General features: G+C 42.5%; 1 protein-coding gene across 2 annotated transcripts in view; it reads right to left on the reverse strand.

Moving 5' to 3' along the window:
* Nucleotides 1-17,840, reverse strand: part of rapgef5 (Rap guanine nucleotide exchange factor 5) — a 143,642-nt gene extending 125,802 nt beyond the window's left edge. For both annotated transcript variants that reach the window (XM_033046205.1, XM_033046196.1), the window contains exon 1: nucleotides 17,514-17,840. In XM_033046205.1, the coding sequence (XP_032902096.1) occupies nucleotides 17,514-17,705 (192 nt within the window). In that variant the 5' untranslated portion in view covers nucleotides 17,706-17,840. The remainder of the gene's footprint in view (nucleotides 1-17,513) is intronic.
* Between the last annotated feature and the right edge of the window lie 1,992 nt (nucleotides 17,841-19,832).

Raw genomic sequence — 19,832 nt, forward strand, 5'->3', positions numbered from 1 at the left:
GCCTGACCCGCTGAGTTGCTCCAGCACTTTGTGTCTATTTTCTCTAAATTAACTAATAATTGTTCTTTGTAAAGATCACCAGCTACTGAAACAATATGTTGGAGAGCAGTCAACAAAACAGTAGCAAGTTACTGACCACAACTTTAGATGTACAAAGATAAATGTTTTAGTTACACACGTCCAGGCCAATAATATTGTCGGTACACAATAAAGATTTGGACTTATTATTTTGTTAGGGCATCAACTTGAAACTCATGTAATTACTAATTGCAACACAAATTACTTCAAATATCTTAAAACAATTTTGATCATGGTTCAGCAAACTGTGATTCTTATGGCAGAACTATTTTCTTTATCTTTCTGGAAAAAGTCACAACCTATTCATTGACTTGATCATTTAATTTCAAACTTTGGCATTTGTATTGATTTCAGCATGGACATGGTGGGCTGAAGAGCCTGTTCATAAGATGTACTGTTCTATCAATTTTTTGCAGGGCATTAGTGTTTCAAAAAAAACTTTTTAAATTTCAGCACAGTATTCTTTACTAATTATTACTCTTGTAATCTCAAATAATTGCTTATTCAAAAGCTATTTTGAGGTGCAGAAGAGAAGAATTCCAATATGGTACCATGAACAGTGAAAACTAAACAACTGTTCACAGTGGGGTGAACAATTGTTTTATTATAAACCCTGTAGGTGTAAAACTTCTGCTTTATTTGTTGGATATCTTGTTTGATGGAATTCCCTAAATTCTTTACACTAGACTGTGAATGGTGCTGTCTGCAAACTCTGGGAATACCCGGATAACCATGGATTTATAATCGGCATGGCTTTGGCTGGGAGATCGTTATTTTTTACAAACCCGATTGAGTTCTTTTAGGAAATAATGAAATGATCGAGTATAAAAGTAGGGAAGTCATGTTGCAGTTGAATAAAACTTAGATTAGGCCATATTTGGAATATCGTGTGCAATTCTGGATGCTGCATTACAGGAAAGATGTACGGGAGAAAGGTTCACCAAATATATTTTGCACTGGAACAGTCCAAATGTAGAAGCATGGAACTGCAGAGGCTGGTTTACGAAAAAAAGACACAAAGTGCTGGTGTAGGGTGGCACGGTGGCGCAGGGGTAGAAATACTGCCTTGCAGCGCTTACAGCACCAGACACCCGGGTTCGATCCTGGCTACGGATGTCAGTGCGGAGTTTGTACATTCTCCCCGTGACCTGCCTGGGTTTTCTCTGAGATCTACGGTTTTCTCCCACACTCCAAAGACGTACAGGTTTGTAAGTTAATAGACTTGGTATAAGTGAAAATCATCCCTAGTATGTGTAGGATGGTGTTAATGTGTGGGGATCGCTGGTCAGTGTGGACTCGGTGGGCCGATGGGCCTGTTTCTGCACTGTATCTCTAAACTAAACTAAAACTCAGCGGGTCAAGCAGCATCCCTGGATCCGTGACATTTCAGGTCAGGACAAAGATATTGCCTGAAATAAAGTCTATTATCTGGAGGGAAAGGTCAGACAAATTTGGATTGTTTTCACTGTAGCAATGGCCGAGGAGAGCTGATAGAAGTATATAAAACTGGTCTTTCTACCAGGGTGGAAATGTTACCCTGCGGCACAGATTTAAGATGGGGGGGGGGGGGGGGGGGGGGAATTAATGGAGATTAGTGAGGTAAAGTTTTTTTGAACAGAGAGTGATGGGTGCCTGGAAAGTGATGGCAGGTGAAATGATGAAAGCAAATATGACATCAATATTGAGAGACATTTAGACAAGCACAAGCAGGGAATTATATAGATCATGTGCAAGCAGATGGGATTAGTTTAAATTGTCACCATAGTCAGCAGAGATATTGTGGGTCGAAGGTCCTGTTATATTCTAAGTTCTGTGTTCTATATCTCATAGTGGAGGCAACTGGAAGTGTTTTTTGCAGACCTGGAAGGACCATATATTATATGATATGAGAAACGCTTCTGCTCCCAAAGTGAGATATTCATGAGAATGGTCTGAAGTTATACATTAAAACTGGTTAGAAAGGAACTGCAGATGCTGTTTTTTTTACTGACAATAGACACAAAGTGCTGAAGTAACTCAGCGGGTCAGGCAGCATCTCTGGAGGAAAAGGATGGGTGAAGTTTTAGATCGGGACCCTTCTTTAGACTCGCCAGTCTATCGTCAATTATAGGTTGATGTTTGGACTGGTTCAAATAAAACTTGGAGCAAGCAAATGATGCTCAAAAAAATGTTTGAAAGTGTCATATCTATGAGATTTGAGCCCTACACCTTTTATCTGCAAGAAAAGTCCTTGGGATATCATAGCTGTAATAATTATTTTGATTTATGTTAAATTATTACATTCAGTTCTGCATCTTGCAGTTAGCCCTTTTTTTAGATCGACCCCAATTAAATCTAATGAAAATGAAATCCATATGGGATCCTACGCCTCTTCCTCAAGCTGATTAAGTTTCTATGATGCTACTAACATCAGAGATAGAGAGCGTTCACTGAGCAGCATTCAATATTTATAAATCGGCAATTAGCAGTGCCATTTTTACGAAGTTCCCAATGGGCAGATAAAAAATGAGATCTATAATTGGAAAGCTTCCATTTCCATGGTAACTGGGTATTCAATGTTGAAGTGTAAGTGTCATAATAACTTTTATGATGATTTATATTATAATTTATTGACTATTTTTTAAGAAATTGTGAAATGGATAATTTCTGGAGGTACTTATGGTATTGTTGAGAGTGCCTTGTTCCAGCCCTTACCAATACAATTACCTGCCTAGGACCCTGGGGTTCAAAAGTGGTGAAAGGAAGAGGAAGGAAGGATTCCCTTTCGGAGATCAATATAAGTAAACACAAAGCAGCCTACATTCATTAATCCAGCCAGAGCAATTTACATTTTATCATTGCTATTTTACAAAATTCCCCATATCCCACAAGAGTCACAGCCTCAAAAAGGCTTTCAGCAGCATCAGAGATCCACACTACCCTGGCCATGGTACTATTTCACTCCTGCTATCGGGAAGAAGATATAGAAAACTGTGACGCACAGGTTCAGGAACAACTTCTTCCCTACAATGATCAGGCTATTAAATAGTGTGTGTGTGTGTGTGTGTGTGTGTGTGTGTGTGTGTGTGTGTGTGTGTGTGTGTGTGTGTGTGTGTGTGTGTGTGTGTGTGTGTGTGTGTGTGTGTGTGTGTGTGTGTGTGTGTGTGTGTGTGTGTGTGTGTGTGTGTGTGTGTGTGTGTGTTCTCACATCCACTCGATGAAACAACGCGCTAACAGGAAAACATATTCCGGTAGAGATTTACCCCCTGGAGTCAAAAATCAGCTTACCTGAAAAATTAGAGCTTTATTTCTTGAGTTATTTGTGAAAATGTTAAAAAATTTCAAATAGCAGAAAATAAATGACCTGATGACGTCACAATGGGTCTGCTCGCGCGGCCTGTGTGCACTGTTTTCCACAAGCATCCTGCTCCGCACTGTTTTCCACGCACTGCGAGTGACATCACCCCGCCCCCTCGACTAACAGTCCTTTTATCGCCCCCCCCGCTTACCGTGGGCCCGTCCGCTCGCCGTTGCCCTGCCTGTTCTCAGTCCGCCCCGCGCTCGGGGACTTTGGGTCCATGACCACCCGCCCGTGGCCTCTCTCGATTCCATGTCCGCCCACAGCCCTCTCTCTGTCCCTCCCTCAAGCGAACCAGCCCTCCCCTGTGACGACCCCTACCCCCCGGGCTCTGGATTGAAGCCGCCGAACACGCAGTCATTTACTTGGCACCCGCCCCGCTCCCCACTGCCCGTTCCCCACTACTCTCCTCCTTTCTCCCTCTCTGTGCCTCTGTGTCCCCCCTCTGTGTGCCTCTGTGTCCCTCTCAATGCCTCTGTGTCCCTCTCTGTGCCTCTGTGTCCCTCTTTGTGCCTCTGTGTCCCTCTTTGTGCCTCTGTGTCCCTTTCTGTGCCTCAGTGTCCCTTTCTGTGCCTCAGTGTCCCTTTCTGTGTCCCTCTCTGTGTCTCTCTCTGTGTCCCTCTCTGTGCCTCTGTGTCCCTCTCTGTGCCTCTCTGTCTCCCTCTGTTTCCCTCTCAATGCCTCTGTGTCCCTCTCAGTGCCTCTGTGTCACTCTCTGTGCCTCTGTCCCTCTCGGTGTCTCTGTCTGTGCCTTTGTGTCACTCTCTGTGCCTCTGTCCCTCTCGGTGTCTCTGTCTGTGCCCCTGTGCCCCTCTCTCTCTACTCCCCTCCCTCTCTCGCTGCACCTGCGATTTGGGGGCTATGCGTGAGTGGATAGGGCGGGGGATGGGGTAAAAGGAGTGAATGAATAATATTAATATAATATAAATGGGGGTGGTTAGTGTGTGTGTTGAGGTGGTTAGTGTGTGTGTGTGGGGGGGGGGGGTTGTTAGTGTGTGTGTGTGGGGGGGGGGTTGGTTAGTGTGTGTGTGTGACACCGCAGGCCGCCCCCTCCCCCCACAACCGCGCATTGAGGGGACGGGACCCAACGGGTCCCACTTGGTCTTGTATATTATAAAATATATATTATATTTTTGTTGTTTATTATGGGTTTCACAGTACTACATTTACATATATGTTGTGCTGCTGCAAGTAAGAATTTCATTGGTTCATTTCAGGACATGAAAATAAAACATTCTGTCTTCTATTTATTCATTTTCAAGTCCAGTCAGGTTTATTGTCACAAATACAGTGTGGTACAGGTACAATGAAAATCTTGCCTTTTTATTATTATTTACTAGTGGGTAATCCACTGATGTAATAGCTGATGTCTCAGATATACATTCCTCAGGATGGCCACAGTCTGAGAACAAACTATTCTTAACCTTGGTGTAGTACATAGACAAAATATGCTGGTGTAACTCAGCGGTACAGGCAGCTGTTCTGGAGAGAAGGAATGGGAGACGTTTCGGGTCGAGACCTTTCTTCAGACTATAGTACAGGATCACTCGCACATTAGACTTAAAGGAATAGACAAGTGTGATTATTTTCATGCCATTTCTCATACATTGATATAATTTTGATTTGAAATGTTTATTTTCTGGGACTTTTTATTCTATGTTGTGACCCTGCGGTGAACCGAATTTATGACATTTCTGGCAACTGGAAATCATAGTTCGATGAAACCTTCAGATAACTTGGCAGGAGGGGGCTTCCTTGATTCTTTGTTTAATTTCCTCTTCTTTATTTCAAACCCTTGCTTCTGTTTCTGAATGGTTTGCTGTGCATCTTGTGGCAAGAACTGTGCTTTCATGGTTTCACGAGTGCGACACTGTGCAAAGTCCGACCTTAAATTTAGAGAGGAGCTCTGCTGAGGACTGCACAATTCATTGGCAGCATGAATTTAGGGAGTTGGGAGGAGAGTTAAGGAAAAGGACCAAAAAAGTAACAATCTCAGGATTACTGCCTGTGCCACGCAACAGTGAGAGTAGGAATGGAGCGAGGTGGAGGATAAATGAGTGGATGAGGGGCTGGTGCAGTGGGTATGGATTCAAGTTTCTGGATCATTGGGACTTCTTTTGGGGAAGGTGTGACCTGTACAGAAAGGACGGGTTGCACTTGAACCCGAGGGGGACCAATATCCTGGCGGGGAGATTTGCAAAGGCTACTGGGGAGGCTTTAAACTATAATAGTTGGGGGGAGGGACTCAAATAGAGAAAGCTAGTAGACAGAGTGTGAGGCAGGAGGCAGAGAAGGGAAGCACTCGGACCCAAAATCTAGGGGAGAAAGAAGAAAAAGAAAATAAACAGAGAATAAGAGGCGGTGGGTTTCTTAAATGTGTATATTTTAATGCTAGGAGCATTGTAAGAAAGGTGGATGAGCTTAGAGCCTGGATTGACACCTGGAAGTATGATGTTGTGGCGAGCAGTGAAACATGGTTGCAGGAGGGCTGTGAATGGAAACTAAATATTCCAGGATTTTGTTGCTTCAGGTGTGATAGAATTGGAGGGGCAAGAAGTGGAGGTGTTGCATTGTTTGTCAGGGAAGATATTACAGCAGTGCTTTGGCAGGATGGATTAGAGGGCTCGTCTAGGGAGGCTATTTGGGTGGAACTGAGAAGCGGGAAAGGTGTAACAACACTTATAGGGGCGTATTATAGACCGCCAAATGGGGAGCGAGAATTGGAAGAGCAAATAGATAGCAGATATTAGTAGTAAGCACAAGGTGGTGATTGTGGGAGATTTCAATTTTCCGCACATAGACTGGGAAACACATTCTGTAAATGGGCTGGATGGTTTGGAGTTTGTAAAATGTGTGCAGGATAGTTTTTTGCAGCAATACATAGAGGTACCTACTAAAGAAGGGGCAGTGCTGGACCTCCTGTTAGGAAATGAGACAGGTCAGGTGGCGGAGGTATGCGTTGGGGAGCACTTTGGGTCCAGTGATCACAATACCATTAGTTTCAATATAATTATGGAGAGGGTCAGAACTGGACCTAGGGTGGAGATTTTTGATTGGAGAAAGGCTAACTTTGATGAGATGCGAAAGGATTTAAAAGGAGTGAATTGGGACATTTTGTTTTATGGGAAGGATGTAGAAGAGAAATGGAGGACATTTAAAGGGGAAATTTTAAGAGTACAGAATCTTTATGTCCCTGTTCGGTTGAAAGGAAATAGTAAAAATTGGAAAGAGCCATGGTTTTCAAGGGAAATTGGACACTTGGTTTGGAAAAAGAGAGAGATCTACAATAATTATAGGCAGCATGGAGTAAATGAGGTGCTTGATGAGTATCAAGAATGTAAAAAGAATCTTAAGAAAGAAATCAGAAAAAGTAAAAGAAGATATGAGGTTGCTTTGGCAAGTAAGGTGAAAGTAAATCCAAAGGGTTTCTACAGCTATATTAATAGCAAAAGGATAACGAGAGATAAAATTGGTTCATTAGAGAGACAGAGTGGACAGCTATCTGCAGAGCCAAAAGAGATGGGGGAGATATTGAACAATTTCTTTTCTTCGGTATTCACCAAGGAGAAGGATATTGAATTATGTGAGGTAAGGGAAACAAGTAGAGTAGCTATGGATACTATGAGATTCAAAGAAGAGGAAGTACTGACACGTTTGAAAACTATAAAAGTGGATAAGTCTCCAGGTCCTGACAGGAAATTGCCTAGGACATTGAGGGAAGTTAGTGTAGAAATAGCAGGGGCAGAAATATTTCAAATGTCATTAGAAACGGGAATAGTGTCAGAGGATTGGCGTACTGCGCATGTTGTTCCATTGTTTAAAAAGGGTTCTAAGAGTAAACCAAGCAATTATAGACCTGTTAGTTTGACTTTAGTGGTGGGCAAATTAATGGAAAAGATACTTAGAGATAATATATATAAGCATCTGGATAAACAGGGTCTGATTAGGAACAGTCAACATGGATTTGTGCCTGGAAGGTCATGTTTGACTAATCTTCTTGAATTTTTTGAAGAGGTTACTAGGGAAATTGATGAAGGTAAAGCAGTGGATGTTGTTTATATGGACTTTAGTAAAGCCTTTGACAAGGTTCCTCATGGAAGGTTGGTTAAGAAGGTTCAATTGTTGGGTATTAATGCAGGAGTAGCAAGATGGATTCAACAGTGGCTGAATGGGAGATGCCAGAGAATAATGGTGGATGGCTGTTTGTCAGGTTGGAGGCAGGTGACTAGTGGGGTGCCTCAGGGATCTGTGTTGGGTCCACTGTTGTTTGTCATGTACATCAATGATCTGGATGATGGTGTGGTAAATTGGATTAGTAAGTATGCAGATGATACTAAGATAGGTGGTGTTGTGGATAATGAAGTAGATTTCCAAAGTCTACAGAGAGATTTAGGCCATTTGGAAGAATGGGCTGAAAGATGGCAGATGGAGTTTAATGCTGATAAATGTGAGGTGCTACATCTTGGCAGGACAAATCAAAATAGGACGTACATGGTAAATGGTAACAAATTGAGGAATGCAGTTGAACTGAGGGATCTAGGAATAACTGTGCATAGTTCCCTGAAGGTGGAATCTCATGTAGATAGGGTGGTAAAGAAAGCTTTTGGTATGCTAGCCTTTATAAATCAGAGCATTGAGTATAGAAGTTGGGATGTAATGTTAAAATTGTACAAGGCATTGGTAAGACCAATTCTGGAGTATGGTGTACAATTTTGGTCGCCCAATTATAGGAAGGATGTCAACAAAATAGAGAGAGTACAGAGGAGATTTACTAGAATGTTGCCTGGGTTTCAGCAACTAAGTTACAGAGAAAGGTTGAATAAGTTAGGTCTTTATTCTTTGGAGCGCAGAGGTTAACATAGAAACATAGAAACATAGAAATTAGGTGCAGGAGTAGGCCATTCGGCCCTTCGAGCCTGCACCGCCATTCAATATGATCATGGCTGATCATCCAACTCAGTATCCCGTATCTGCCTTCTCTCCATACCCTCTGATCCCCTTAGCCACAAGGGCCACATCTAACTCCCTCTTAAATATAGCCAATGAACTGGCCTCGACTACCCTCTGTGGCAGGGAGTTCCAGAGATTCACCACTCTCTGTGTGAATTTAAGGGGGGACTTGATAGAGGTCCTTAAAATGATGAGAGAGATAGACAGCGTTGACGTGGATAAGCTTTTCCCATTGAGAGTAGGGAAGATTCAAACAAGAGGACATGACTTCAGAATTAAGGGACAGAAGTTTAGGGGTAACATGAGGGGGAACCTCTTTACTCAGAGAGTGGTAGCTGTGTGGAATGAGCTTCAAGTGGAAATGGTGGAGGCAGGTTCGATTTTATCATTTAAAAATAAATTGGATAGGTATATGGATGGGAAGGGAATGGAAGGTTATGGTCTGAGTGCAGGTAGATGGGACTAGGGGAAAATAAGTGTTCGGCACGGACTTGTAGGGCCGAGATAGCCTGTTTCCGTGCTGTAATTGTTATATGGTTATATGGTTATAATTTTCATTAAATGAATGCTGCTCATAAGTTATCTGAAGGTTTCATCAAACTGTGATTTCCAGTTGCCAAAAATGTCACAAATTCGGTTCACCAGAGGGTCACAACATAGAATAAAAAGTTCCAGAAAATAAACAATTCAAATCAAAATTATATCAATGTATGCAAAGTGGCATGAAACTACTCACACTTGTCTATTCCTTTAAGTCCTTGTGCGAGTGATCCTGTACTATACCACCGCAGTCAAGGTTGAGAACAGTTTGTTCTCAGACCATGGCCATCCTGAGGAATGAGGAATGGATAATGGGATATGTAATGGAGTTAATTAAAACTACTTGCTGTAGGTCAAACATCATACTGTTGTTGTAAGTAATACATTAGGTCCAATTCAATGCCCTAGACCCAACTATCTTCAGCTGCCTCATCAATAAGACAGGAGTGAAGTGATTCATTGACGATTGCACGTTCAATTCCATTGGCTTTTCAGCATCTAATGAGGCAGTGCATGTATACACTCAGCAAGACCATCACGACATTCAAGCAAATGCTAATAAGCTACAACATTCATGCCTCAATCGTGCCTCCAGTAAGAGAGAATTTAAGTGTATGCCTGTGGTGGTCAATGGCATTACCCCTGCTGATTCTCACATGGTCTGGGGATCACTACTGGCCAGGAACTCAATTCAAAAAGCCACAAAAATCTTATGGTTTCAAATGCACGTCAGAGCTGGATACTTGCAGCAAGCAATTCACCTCCTAGCACCGCAACGCCTTCTTCCGAGACACCTATTCTTTTTCTCCGGAGATGCTGCCAGACCCACTGAGTTTCTCCATCATTTTGTTTCTATCTTTGGTGTAAACCAGCACCTGCAGCTCCTTCCTAAACATCCTGGTGGTGAATCCCCTCTGCACCTTCTGCAGCATAACCACATCCATCTGAGATGTGTCACACAGAACTGTACATTATACTCCAAATGTGATCTAACCAACAAGGTCTCACATTATATATTCTTGCACGATCAGTACCCTGTCCTGCCTTCTAGCGGAGTCAGGGGATATGGGGAGAAGGCAGGAACGGGGTACTGATTGCGGATGATCAGCCATGATCACATTGAATGGTGCTGCTGGCTCGAAGGGCTGAATGGCCTCCTCCTGCACCTATTGTCTATTGTCTATTGACTAAAGAACAGTGATCGGGTTACTTGTTTAAGTGGTGCAGAATGTGTAATACTGAGAACCAGTTTTCATCGTAATTTCAAAAGCATATTCCCATAATTTCTTTAATAAACAATAAAACAGAACTCTTCACCAAGATAGGATTTGTAATGGCCAAGCCCATCTACTTGTATTTAAAATATATGGTGTGAGAACTTAATTAATGCATCAACTTTGAATACTCAAGCTGGTCAACAAAATTTCATGCTTTAAGATTTTCAGTTTAACTTTGAACTCTCTGAGGTATAGCAAGGGTCAAATTATGCATGGAATATGCAAAGACGAAACAGGCTCAGTACATTAACAATTGAATACCACTCAACAATCTTTTTGTATTTCTAATATTTGGCAATTTATTTTGTGGTCTGACAAGTTATGAACTAATCTTATCCATTTCACCTTGAAATAAACTGGGTCCCTGTTGTCCAACAGGAATGGCAACGGTGAAAAGTTTAATCCATGACTCACAGCTCCTCTCGCATTGTTCACGTAATTGTTATTTGACTACTTCCTGTCACACACCAGGGTGGAGGCAGGGTCTCAGACCATTTCCTGAGTTCTGTGAAATGTCATTCCTTCTGAGACAATAGAAGACCAGATATGCTGGGGAAGGGAAATGAAATCAACAGTTCCTGTTTCCCAATCCTCAGGGGAAGCCTTCTTACCACATTCTGCTGGAAGCTAATGAAATTCATCCAATGGAGGCACGTAGATTGCCGTCGAAGGACTGTACAAATGACCTTTGAATAATGAGCCGAAACATACTGTTCATGTATGAACAACAGTGTTACCCACTGTTACATAAATTCACAATAATAACTGTCCAGTTACATTAGGATGATAAAATATGACAATAAATGTATCACTGTCCAATAGACTGAGTGTTCTCTTAAGTAAAGATGCATAGTTAATAATTTGATTTTTTACTCACAAAACCTCAAAAAATAAACATTCAGTGCTAACTAATTTTACACTTTGGATCAGATATTTATCTATATTAAATCAACAAGATGGAGATTAACTTATGCAAGTTATTTCAAAATAATCTACTTTCTAGAAAATATTTTGACTGACCATTTCAATTCAAAAATTAATTAAACTGGGGAAGAGATATTTTTTCAGATATGTTGTGAGTTTGGAACTCACATCCTTAATAGGTGGTAAGGCAGAAATCCATATTTCATTTAAAAAGGTACATCTCATGGCACAGTGGTGCAGGAGTAGTGTTGCTGCCTTACAGCGCCAGAGTGCCGGGTTCGATCTGTACAGATTCTGTATGTTCTCTCTGTGACCACGTGTATTTTCTCCAGGTGCACCGGCTTCCTCCCACACACCAAAGATGTACAAGTTTGTATGTTAATTGTCCTCTGTAACATTGTAAATTGTCCCTAGTGTGTAGGATAGTGCTAGTGTACGAGGTGATCGCTGGTCGGCGTGGACTCTGTGGGCCGAAGGGCCTCTTTCCATGCTGTACCTCTAAAGTCTAAAAGGTACATGGATATACATTGAAGCATGTAACATACATGATTATGCATCAAAAACTGGAACGTTTTTGGCTTTCCATGGCTAGAATGAAGATAAAGGGGATGAGTGGCATTCTCTACTGTAATGTCTAATGAATCTGTGCTTCATAATTGACTGTAATAACATGAAATCACAATAGGTACAAATATTTCACAGGACATATTAATATTTCAGTCTATTATAAATATTTAATCAAAGTATCTTCTGCAAAATGGATCTATTCATTTATATGACGACAGTATAACAGCTTTTGTACAACAAGTTATTGATTGCCTGATAATGTTACACATTACATCCCAAAGAAACAAAATTTGATGACAGCAATTACTACAGGGCAAGTGTATAAAAGGCTTTTGGCATAGAAAGATACATTAGGAACCACATCCCCACCCGAAAATGATGAGCATATGGATTTAAAAATCATTGCTGTTACTTGTACAATTGCATGAGCAACTAATCCATAAAAGTGTAGAAGAAAACAATTTTTCATGGAAATCCATTATAAAGCAATTTTATTTCCAAGAGGAAATAGAATTATACAAAATAGTAATTCAATGTAACGTTTTCTTTTAATTAAAATTTTATTTTAAATAATTTTTGCTTGTGATTTGCGAATTACATCGGATACATCACACTCTGACACCAATACTTAATTGCTGTTTTCCAGTTTATAAATCTAGCTGTAGCTGCTTTGAAGTATCAGAATCATTGAGTCATGTATTGGCGGCATGGTGGCGCAGTGGTAGAGTTGCTGCCTTATGCCCCTGTCCCACTTAGGAAACCTGAACGGAGACCTCTGGAGACTTTGCGCCCCACCCAAGGTTTCCATGCGGTTCCCGGAGGTTGCAGGTGGTTGCCGGAGGTTGCAGGTAGGGAGACTGACAAAAATCTCCGTGAACGGAAACCTTGGGTGGGGCGCAAAGTCTCCAGAGGTTACAGTTCAGGTTTCCTAAGTGCGACAGGGGCATTACAGTGCTTTCAGTGCCAGAGACCCGGGTTCAACCGGGGATCTATCGCAGTCGTTGCCTCAAAAAGGCTGCCAACATCATCAAGGACCCACATCATCCTGGCCACACACTCATCTCTGCGCTGCCTTCAGGTAGAAGGTACAGGAGCCTGAAAACTGCAACATCCAGGTTCAGGAACAGCTACTTCCCCGCAGCCATCGGATTATTAAGCACAACTTCAAACAAACTGAACTATAACAGCCTATTGCACTTTATCTGTTTATTTATGTGTATATATATATTCTATGGTATATGGACACGCTGATCTGTTCTGTATTTATGCCTGCAATATTCTGTTGTGCTGCAGCAAGCAAGAATTTCAATGTCCTATCTGGGATACATGACAATAAACTCTCTTGACTCTTGACTCTTGATATCCCTCTGCGGGCTCTAGGCTGGGACTCTATTCCTTGGAGTGCAGTAGGATGAAGGATGATCTTACAGAGGTGTATAAAATCATGAGAGGAATAGATCGGTAGATACACAGAGTCTCTTCCCCAGAGTAGGTGAATCGAGGACCATAGAACATAGGTTTAAGGTGAAGGAGGAAAGAATTTATAGGAATCTGACGGGTAGCTTTTTTATGCAAAGGGTGGTGGGTGTACAGAACAAGCTGCCAGAGGAGGTAGTTGAGGCAGATACTATCCCAACATTTAGAAACAGTTGGACAGGTACATGGATAGGACAGGTTTGAAGGGACATGGACCAAACGTGGGCAGGTGGGACTAGTGTAGCTGGGACATGTTGGCCAGTGTGGGCAAGTTGGGTCTAAGGGCCTATTTCCACTCTGTATCACTAATGACTCATGTTAATAGACAATAGGTGCAGGAGTAAGCCATTTGGCCCTTCGAGCCAGCACCGCCATTCAATGTGATCATGGCTGATCATCCCCAATCAGTACCCCGTTCCTGCCTTCTCCCCATATCCCCTGCGCTATTTTTAAGAGCCCTATCGAGCTCTCCCTTGAAAGCATCCAGAGAACCTGCCTCCACCGCCCTCAGAGGCAGAGAATTCCACAGACTCGCCACTCTCTGTGAGAAAAAGTGTTTCCTTGTCTCCGTTCTAAATGGCTTATGCGGCTTTTTCACGGGGCGACTTGACGCAAGATGTAACAAGAGTGAAGTGGTCGTGATCTAGCACGATATCACACGATATAACGGGGGGGTAGATAAAGAGTTCCCACGGTACTCGGCATCTCTGTTATTTGTGCGAGTGACTTGTCCGTCTCCCGAGCTTTCCCGTTAAATCTTGAATGAACATTGTGAAGTGTTGTTAAATCATCACGTGGCACAAATGATGTCACTTTTTTTTCACACACTATAAATGGTTGAATTGGCTCATTTGGAGACATGTTTTACTGTGTATGTGGGAGACACAAATGGACTGAGCACAGTACCTCGGTCTTACTGTGTGTGGGAGAGGGGGAGAAAGAGACTTACACTCACAGAGGCAGAGTCTCTCAGCCTGTGTAAGAGAGAGGGAGGGAGAGAGAGGGAGAGGCACACACAAGGTGGATGTGATATCTCACCTGCCTGCTTCAGTGACAGACACCCGCCGCCAGTAAATGAAGACACCCCCATCTGTCTCCCCCTCCTCTCCCTCGACTCCCCCACCTTTCCCTCCCAACTCCAGTCCCGTCCCGACCCCTGGGAAACTGAAAAGAGCAACAATCAACTGCTGCCTGTGCGCTGATATGACAATAAAGGCTACTTTACTTTAGTTTACTTTACTGAGTTAAAGAGTTCCCACGGTAGACTGTAAAACTGGGACCCTGGTTCTGGACTCCCCCAACATCGGGAACATTCTTCCTGCATCTAGCCTGTCCAATCCCGTAGATACTGATTAGACCGGTATCTATTTATTTACTTTATTAATGATTTCAATTAAATATTGGCAACATCAGGCCGCAAACGTTATTTCTTGAGTGTTAGTGCTGGACTTTGACACGACCTTCCTAGTTAGCCGGCGCCTGAGACTGAGCCAAGCAATGTCCAGACCTGACTTCAACACAAAGTGATGGAGGAACTCAAAGGGTCAGGCTCGTCCAACGCTCTGTGTTTTGCTCGTGATTCCTGCGTCTGCAGTTCCTCGTGTCTACAGACCAGAGTTGCCACTTGACTCCGAGATGACCATCACAGAGCATACGGAAGATAGACACGAAATGCTGGAGTAACACAGCGGGACGGGCAGCATCTCTGGAGAGAAGGAATGTGTGACGTTTCGGTTCGAGACCCTTCTTCAGAGTCTCGTCCCGAAATGTCACCCATTCCGAGGGTCTCGAATGAGGTAGGTAGTAGTTCAGGAATGCTCTGTGGTTGGTGTTAGGATGGTTCAGTCACATAAGTGCTCAAATGTAGGCACCGTTTTCGCAGTGGAAGCTCCGAGACTGTGCAGCGGGCGATTGTCGTGTTGGCTGGGACTCCTGTTATCCATGCAGGGGATTGACCTCAGTCTGAAGAAGGCTCACGACCCGAAACGCCACCCGTTCCTTCTCTCCAGAGTTGCTGCCTGTCCGGCTGAGTTGCTCCAAGCAACTGGTGTCTATCTTCAAAGGACTGACCACCGGGCTAGATGTCGAGGCTGGCGTGTTGCGTTTCACAGACCGAACTGTCCAATTAATGGTAACAGATGGGCACTGAGGGAAGTCCCCCCCCCCCCTCTCTGTTTATCTGCCCTTTCTTTAACTTTTGTGCCTCTATGCAAGTATCTCTCTCTCTCCCCCTCCCCCCTACTTCCACCCACACACAATAATGCTGGAGAAACTCAGCGGGTGCAGCAGCATCTATGGAGCGAAGGAAGTAGGCAACGTTTCGGGCCGAAACGTTACCTATTTCCTTCGTTCCATAGATGCTGCTGCACCCGCTGAGTTTCTCCAGCATTTGTGTGTGGGGGTGGGAGTTGGGGGGAGGGGGGAGAGAGATAAGGCAGCCTGAAGAAAGTGTCGCCTGTCCATTTCCCTCCGTAGTTGCTGCCTGGTATGCGGAGTTCCTACAGTCTTAGAAACTGCTTTAGACAAAAAGAGACACAAACTGCTGGAGTAAAAAAGCTCAGCAAGTGAGGTACCTGAACACTCAAAAATGAAAAAGAATGAAAATGTGATTATTTCACCTCCCTTCAACTATTTTGTGTTTCAGCATGAGAGGGATTATAACATTAGAGACATTCATCTTGTAGTGATGTATTAATGAAGAATTGCAGACATCAATCTGATAGTAAAAAATATATTTATTTAACAATGAGGTAAAACAAGCACTGACAATCAAACTGCTCAGTTACTCACCGTTCGCAGGAGTTCCCACGGTACCCGCAAGAGTTATTACGGATATCGCACGGATATCGCACTGGCCACTATGTTCATACAATGTTGCAATGCTCAACCACAAGTGTACAAGTCACTCTTGGAGAAATTCAAACTTTCTTGAATTTTCTCCCGAGTGACCAAGATATACGATTACCTGCCGTTAGCGCTACAGTGGTCCACGGTGGTCCACGAATGCCGTACTGTTATCGCACGAGGTTCCCACGATGTTAAACTCTGGTGAACTCTTGCGTCAAGTCGCCCCGTGAAAAAGCCGCTTTACTCCTTATTCTTAAAGTTGCTGTGCCCCATGCCAATTGGTCATGCATATATGTCTTATCACAACGAAAACCACCAGACATTCATCGCAGTAATTGGGACAAATAATGCAAAGCTAAAAACTGAAACAATAACAGAAAATACCCGAAACACTCAGCAGAACAAGTAGTATTTATGGAGAGACGCAAAATTTCAGTTAAATGACCTTCATCGGTACCAGCAACATAAGAAATAAGACTGATATAATTTCAATAAAGAGGGCCGGTGAGAGAAAGTTGAGGGCTAGTCTGAGAAAGGGTTGATACCAATTTTGCGATGACATAAATTGGAAATGCACAGCACAGACAGCCCATCATCTTCAGTCCCAATTTTCTTATGTGAGTCTGAATTTGCTATTTCTGGTGTATCTCTTTCCACAGATGCTGCCTGATTTGTCGGGCATTTTCAGCATTTTCAAATTACCAAGATTTTAATTATTAAGATGTGGCTGAAAAAAATTCTATGGCACGTTTAATTAGCCATATTTCATTGCAATATTGTATTAAGTAGTCACACCATCTGCGTACCACGGAGGTCATCTGTATTACTAAAATCTTTAATCAGATAACCAAGAACAACATGCAACACATATTACAAAACACAATCTAACCATTCAGGCAATTTAATGAAACTCTTCAAGATCTGTCAGTTTCAACATCAGACCTTCTTTGGTTTCTTTTTCAAAAAGAGCTTTCTATTTTTTACTTAAGTGATTTCTCTAAAAATTGATTAGTGCCATTACTGAGCTATGGTTCTATATTGTAATGTGAAATTAAGTTGTTACTTTTTTGACACTGATTACAGTCCTGAGGATGATTGCCCTCAATGTAAAGTGCTGATATGTTTCACGTTGATACAAAAATCAAACTCTCCTGAGAGTATCAAAGATGACAAGGTTAATGCTTCATTGGATCAGTGCATCAAGTCAGTTCATTGTGACTAAAAAGCGATTACTTAAAATCTATCTTTATTTGCTTAGGTTGTATATAACATGTTCCTCTATGAACAATAGTCAATCTATTTGTGAAGGCTTCATGCTATGTGATCACATTACCACAATCATATTTGTCTAACGTATATGTCGTTCAACAAAGTGCTTTGCCCCGTACCTTTCACAATGTACTGTATATTAAATGACCTATCATAGAAAGGACAACATAACTCTTTCCTCAGAACTGTGAAGCTAATCTGCCCCATCTCTTTCCAACATATAATAAATTAGAAAATTGTACAATTACCACATCAGCATGTTTCTTCTTGAGATTCAATCCATTCTTGAATAATGCAGGCAGGTCTTTTATCTTCTGTCTTATTTGTCCTTGTCCCTTTGAATTTCTGTTCCATTTTAAAGCAGCTAAGAGTCCTACTTCTGGGACACAAAGACTGCCAGGAATATCAGATGGTTGTGCCATCCTCTTACAACCGATCATAGATACTCATTTTCCTTCTTGTTCTGCAAAGCACTTCTGTTTGTAGCTATGTCTGCTGTGCTCTGTTTAACAAGCTGCAGTTTTACCTACTCCACCCAGCCATTTGCTTTCTGCTATGCATATAATCTGCATTCTGCATAGTATATCGCATACTGAATGAGGTCATCTACAGGTGCAGGATGTCCCATTATGCACTGTTTCCTTTTTCCCCACAGTGCACTGGGAAAACAGGCTCTTCTCGATTTCTGTGCCAAGCTAATGAGAGAACTCATATTTAAACATTATAATTTTTTTAAACCTAATCAAAAAAAAAATGATGAGAGGCATAGATACGATGGAAGGGCCTGTCCCATTTAGGCGACTAGGCTTTCACCACATGGTCGTTGGGGTGTCGACTGTATGGTCATGAGTAGTCTCTTCATTCGCCGAAAGATTCATAGTGTCTTTCTGGTCGCCGCTGGATTTTCAACATGTTAAAAAAAATTCTGAGACAGTCGGCGACAGTGAGTTTGACGCCAATGAGCGTGGCTTGACTTCTCCTGACGTAGGTGCTGTCGTAGTTTTCGCCAGGTTAATGTAGGTTGTCGCCAGGTGGCGTAGGTTGTCGCCGGTGCTGACTTCAGTATTTGTTTGTTGTTAAAGTAATGATTCTATTTCAAATTTTATGTCGAAAGTGGGTTCCAGTCGCCGTTTTTTCGGCGACCTGCTATGACTATGACAGTCGCCAGCAGTCACCTAAAAATAGCCTAAGTGGGACAGACCCTTAAGAACCTTTTTTCCCTAAGATGGGAATAGCAAATATAAACATATAACCATATAACAATTACAGCACAGAAACAGGCCATCTCGGCCCTTCTACTCCGTGCCGAACACTTACTCTCACCTTGTCCCATCTACCCGCACCCAGACCATAACCCTCCATTCCTTTCCTGTCCATATACCTATCCAATTTATTTTTAAATGATAAAATCGAGCCTGCCTCCACCACTTCCACTGGAAGCTCATTCTACACAGCTACCACTCTCTGAGTAAAGAAGATCCCCCTCATGTTGCTCCCTAAACTTTTGTCCCTTAATTCTCAAATCATGTCCTCTTGTTTGAGTCTTCACTACTCTCAATGGAAAAAGCTTATCCACGTCAACTCTGTCTATCCCTCTCATAATTTTAAAGACCTCTATCAAGTCCCCCCCTTAACCTTCTGCGCTCCAAAGAATAAAGACCTATCTTGTTCAACCTTTCTCTGTAACTTAGGTGCTGAAACCCAGGCAACATTCTAGTAAATCTCCTCTGTACTCTCTCTATTTTGTTGACATCCTTCCTATAATTTGGCGACCAGAATTGTACACCATATTGCAGAATTGGCCTCACCAATGCCTTGTACAATTTTAACATTACATCCCAACTTCTATACCCAATGCTCTGATTTATAAAGGCCAGCACACCAAAAGCTTTCTTTATCACCCTATCTACATGAGATTCCACTTTCAGGGAACTATGCACAGTTATTCCTAGATCCCTCTGTTCAACTGCATTCCTCAATTCGCTACCATTTACCTGAATGTCCTATTTTGATTTGTCCTGCCAAGATGTAGCATCTCACACTTATCACCATTAAACTCCATCGGCCATCTTTCAGCCCACTCTTCCAAATGGCCTAAATCTCTCTGTAGACTTTGAAAATCTAGTTCATTATCCACAACACCACCTATCTTATTATCATCTGCATACTTACTAATCCAATTTACCACACCATCATCCAGATCATTGATGTATATGACAAACAAATAATAGAGGGCATAGCTTTAAGGTGAGTGATGTAGTTCAAAGGAAATGTGCAGGGCAATTTTTTTTACACAGAGGGTGGTGAATGTCTGGAATGCTCTGCCAGAGGTGGTGGTGGAGGCAGATGCAATAGTGGCAATATCCAGAAGTGGCGGCACTGCCAAGCCTCTTTTTAAACCCCTTCCATCAACGGGAGTGCAACCTTTTCCTTGTCGTACCTCCATCTCCGTCTGCGCTGAGGCCTAATATCGTGGAGCTGGCGGCCTCCAACTGGAATCGACCTTGAGGCTCCAGTGGCAGAGCCTGTGGACTTACCATCATGGAGCTGGCTGACTTCGGAGGAGG

This window comes from Amblyraja radiata, chromosome 2 (assembly GCF_010909765.2).
Source record: "Amblyraja radiata isolate CabotCenter1 chromosome 2, sAmbRad1.1.pri, whole genome shotgun sequence".
In the NCBI taxonomy this organism is placed as follows: domain Eukaryota; kingdom Metazoa; phylum Chordata; class Chondrichthyes; order Rajiformes; family Rajidae; genus Amblyraja; species Amblyraja radiata.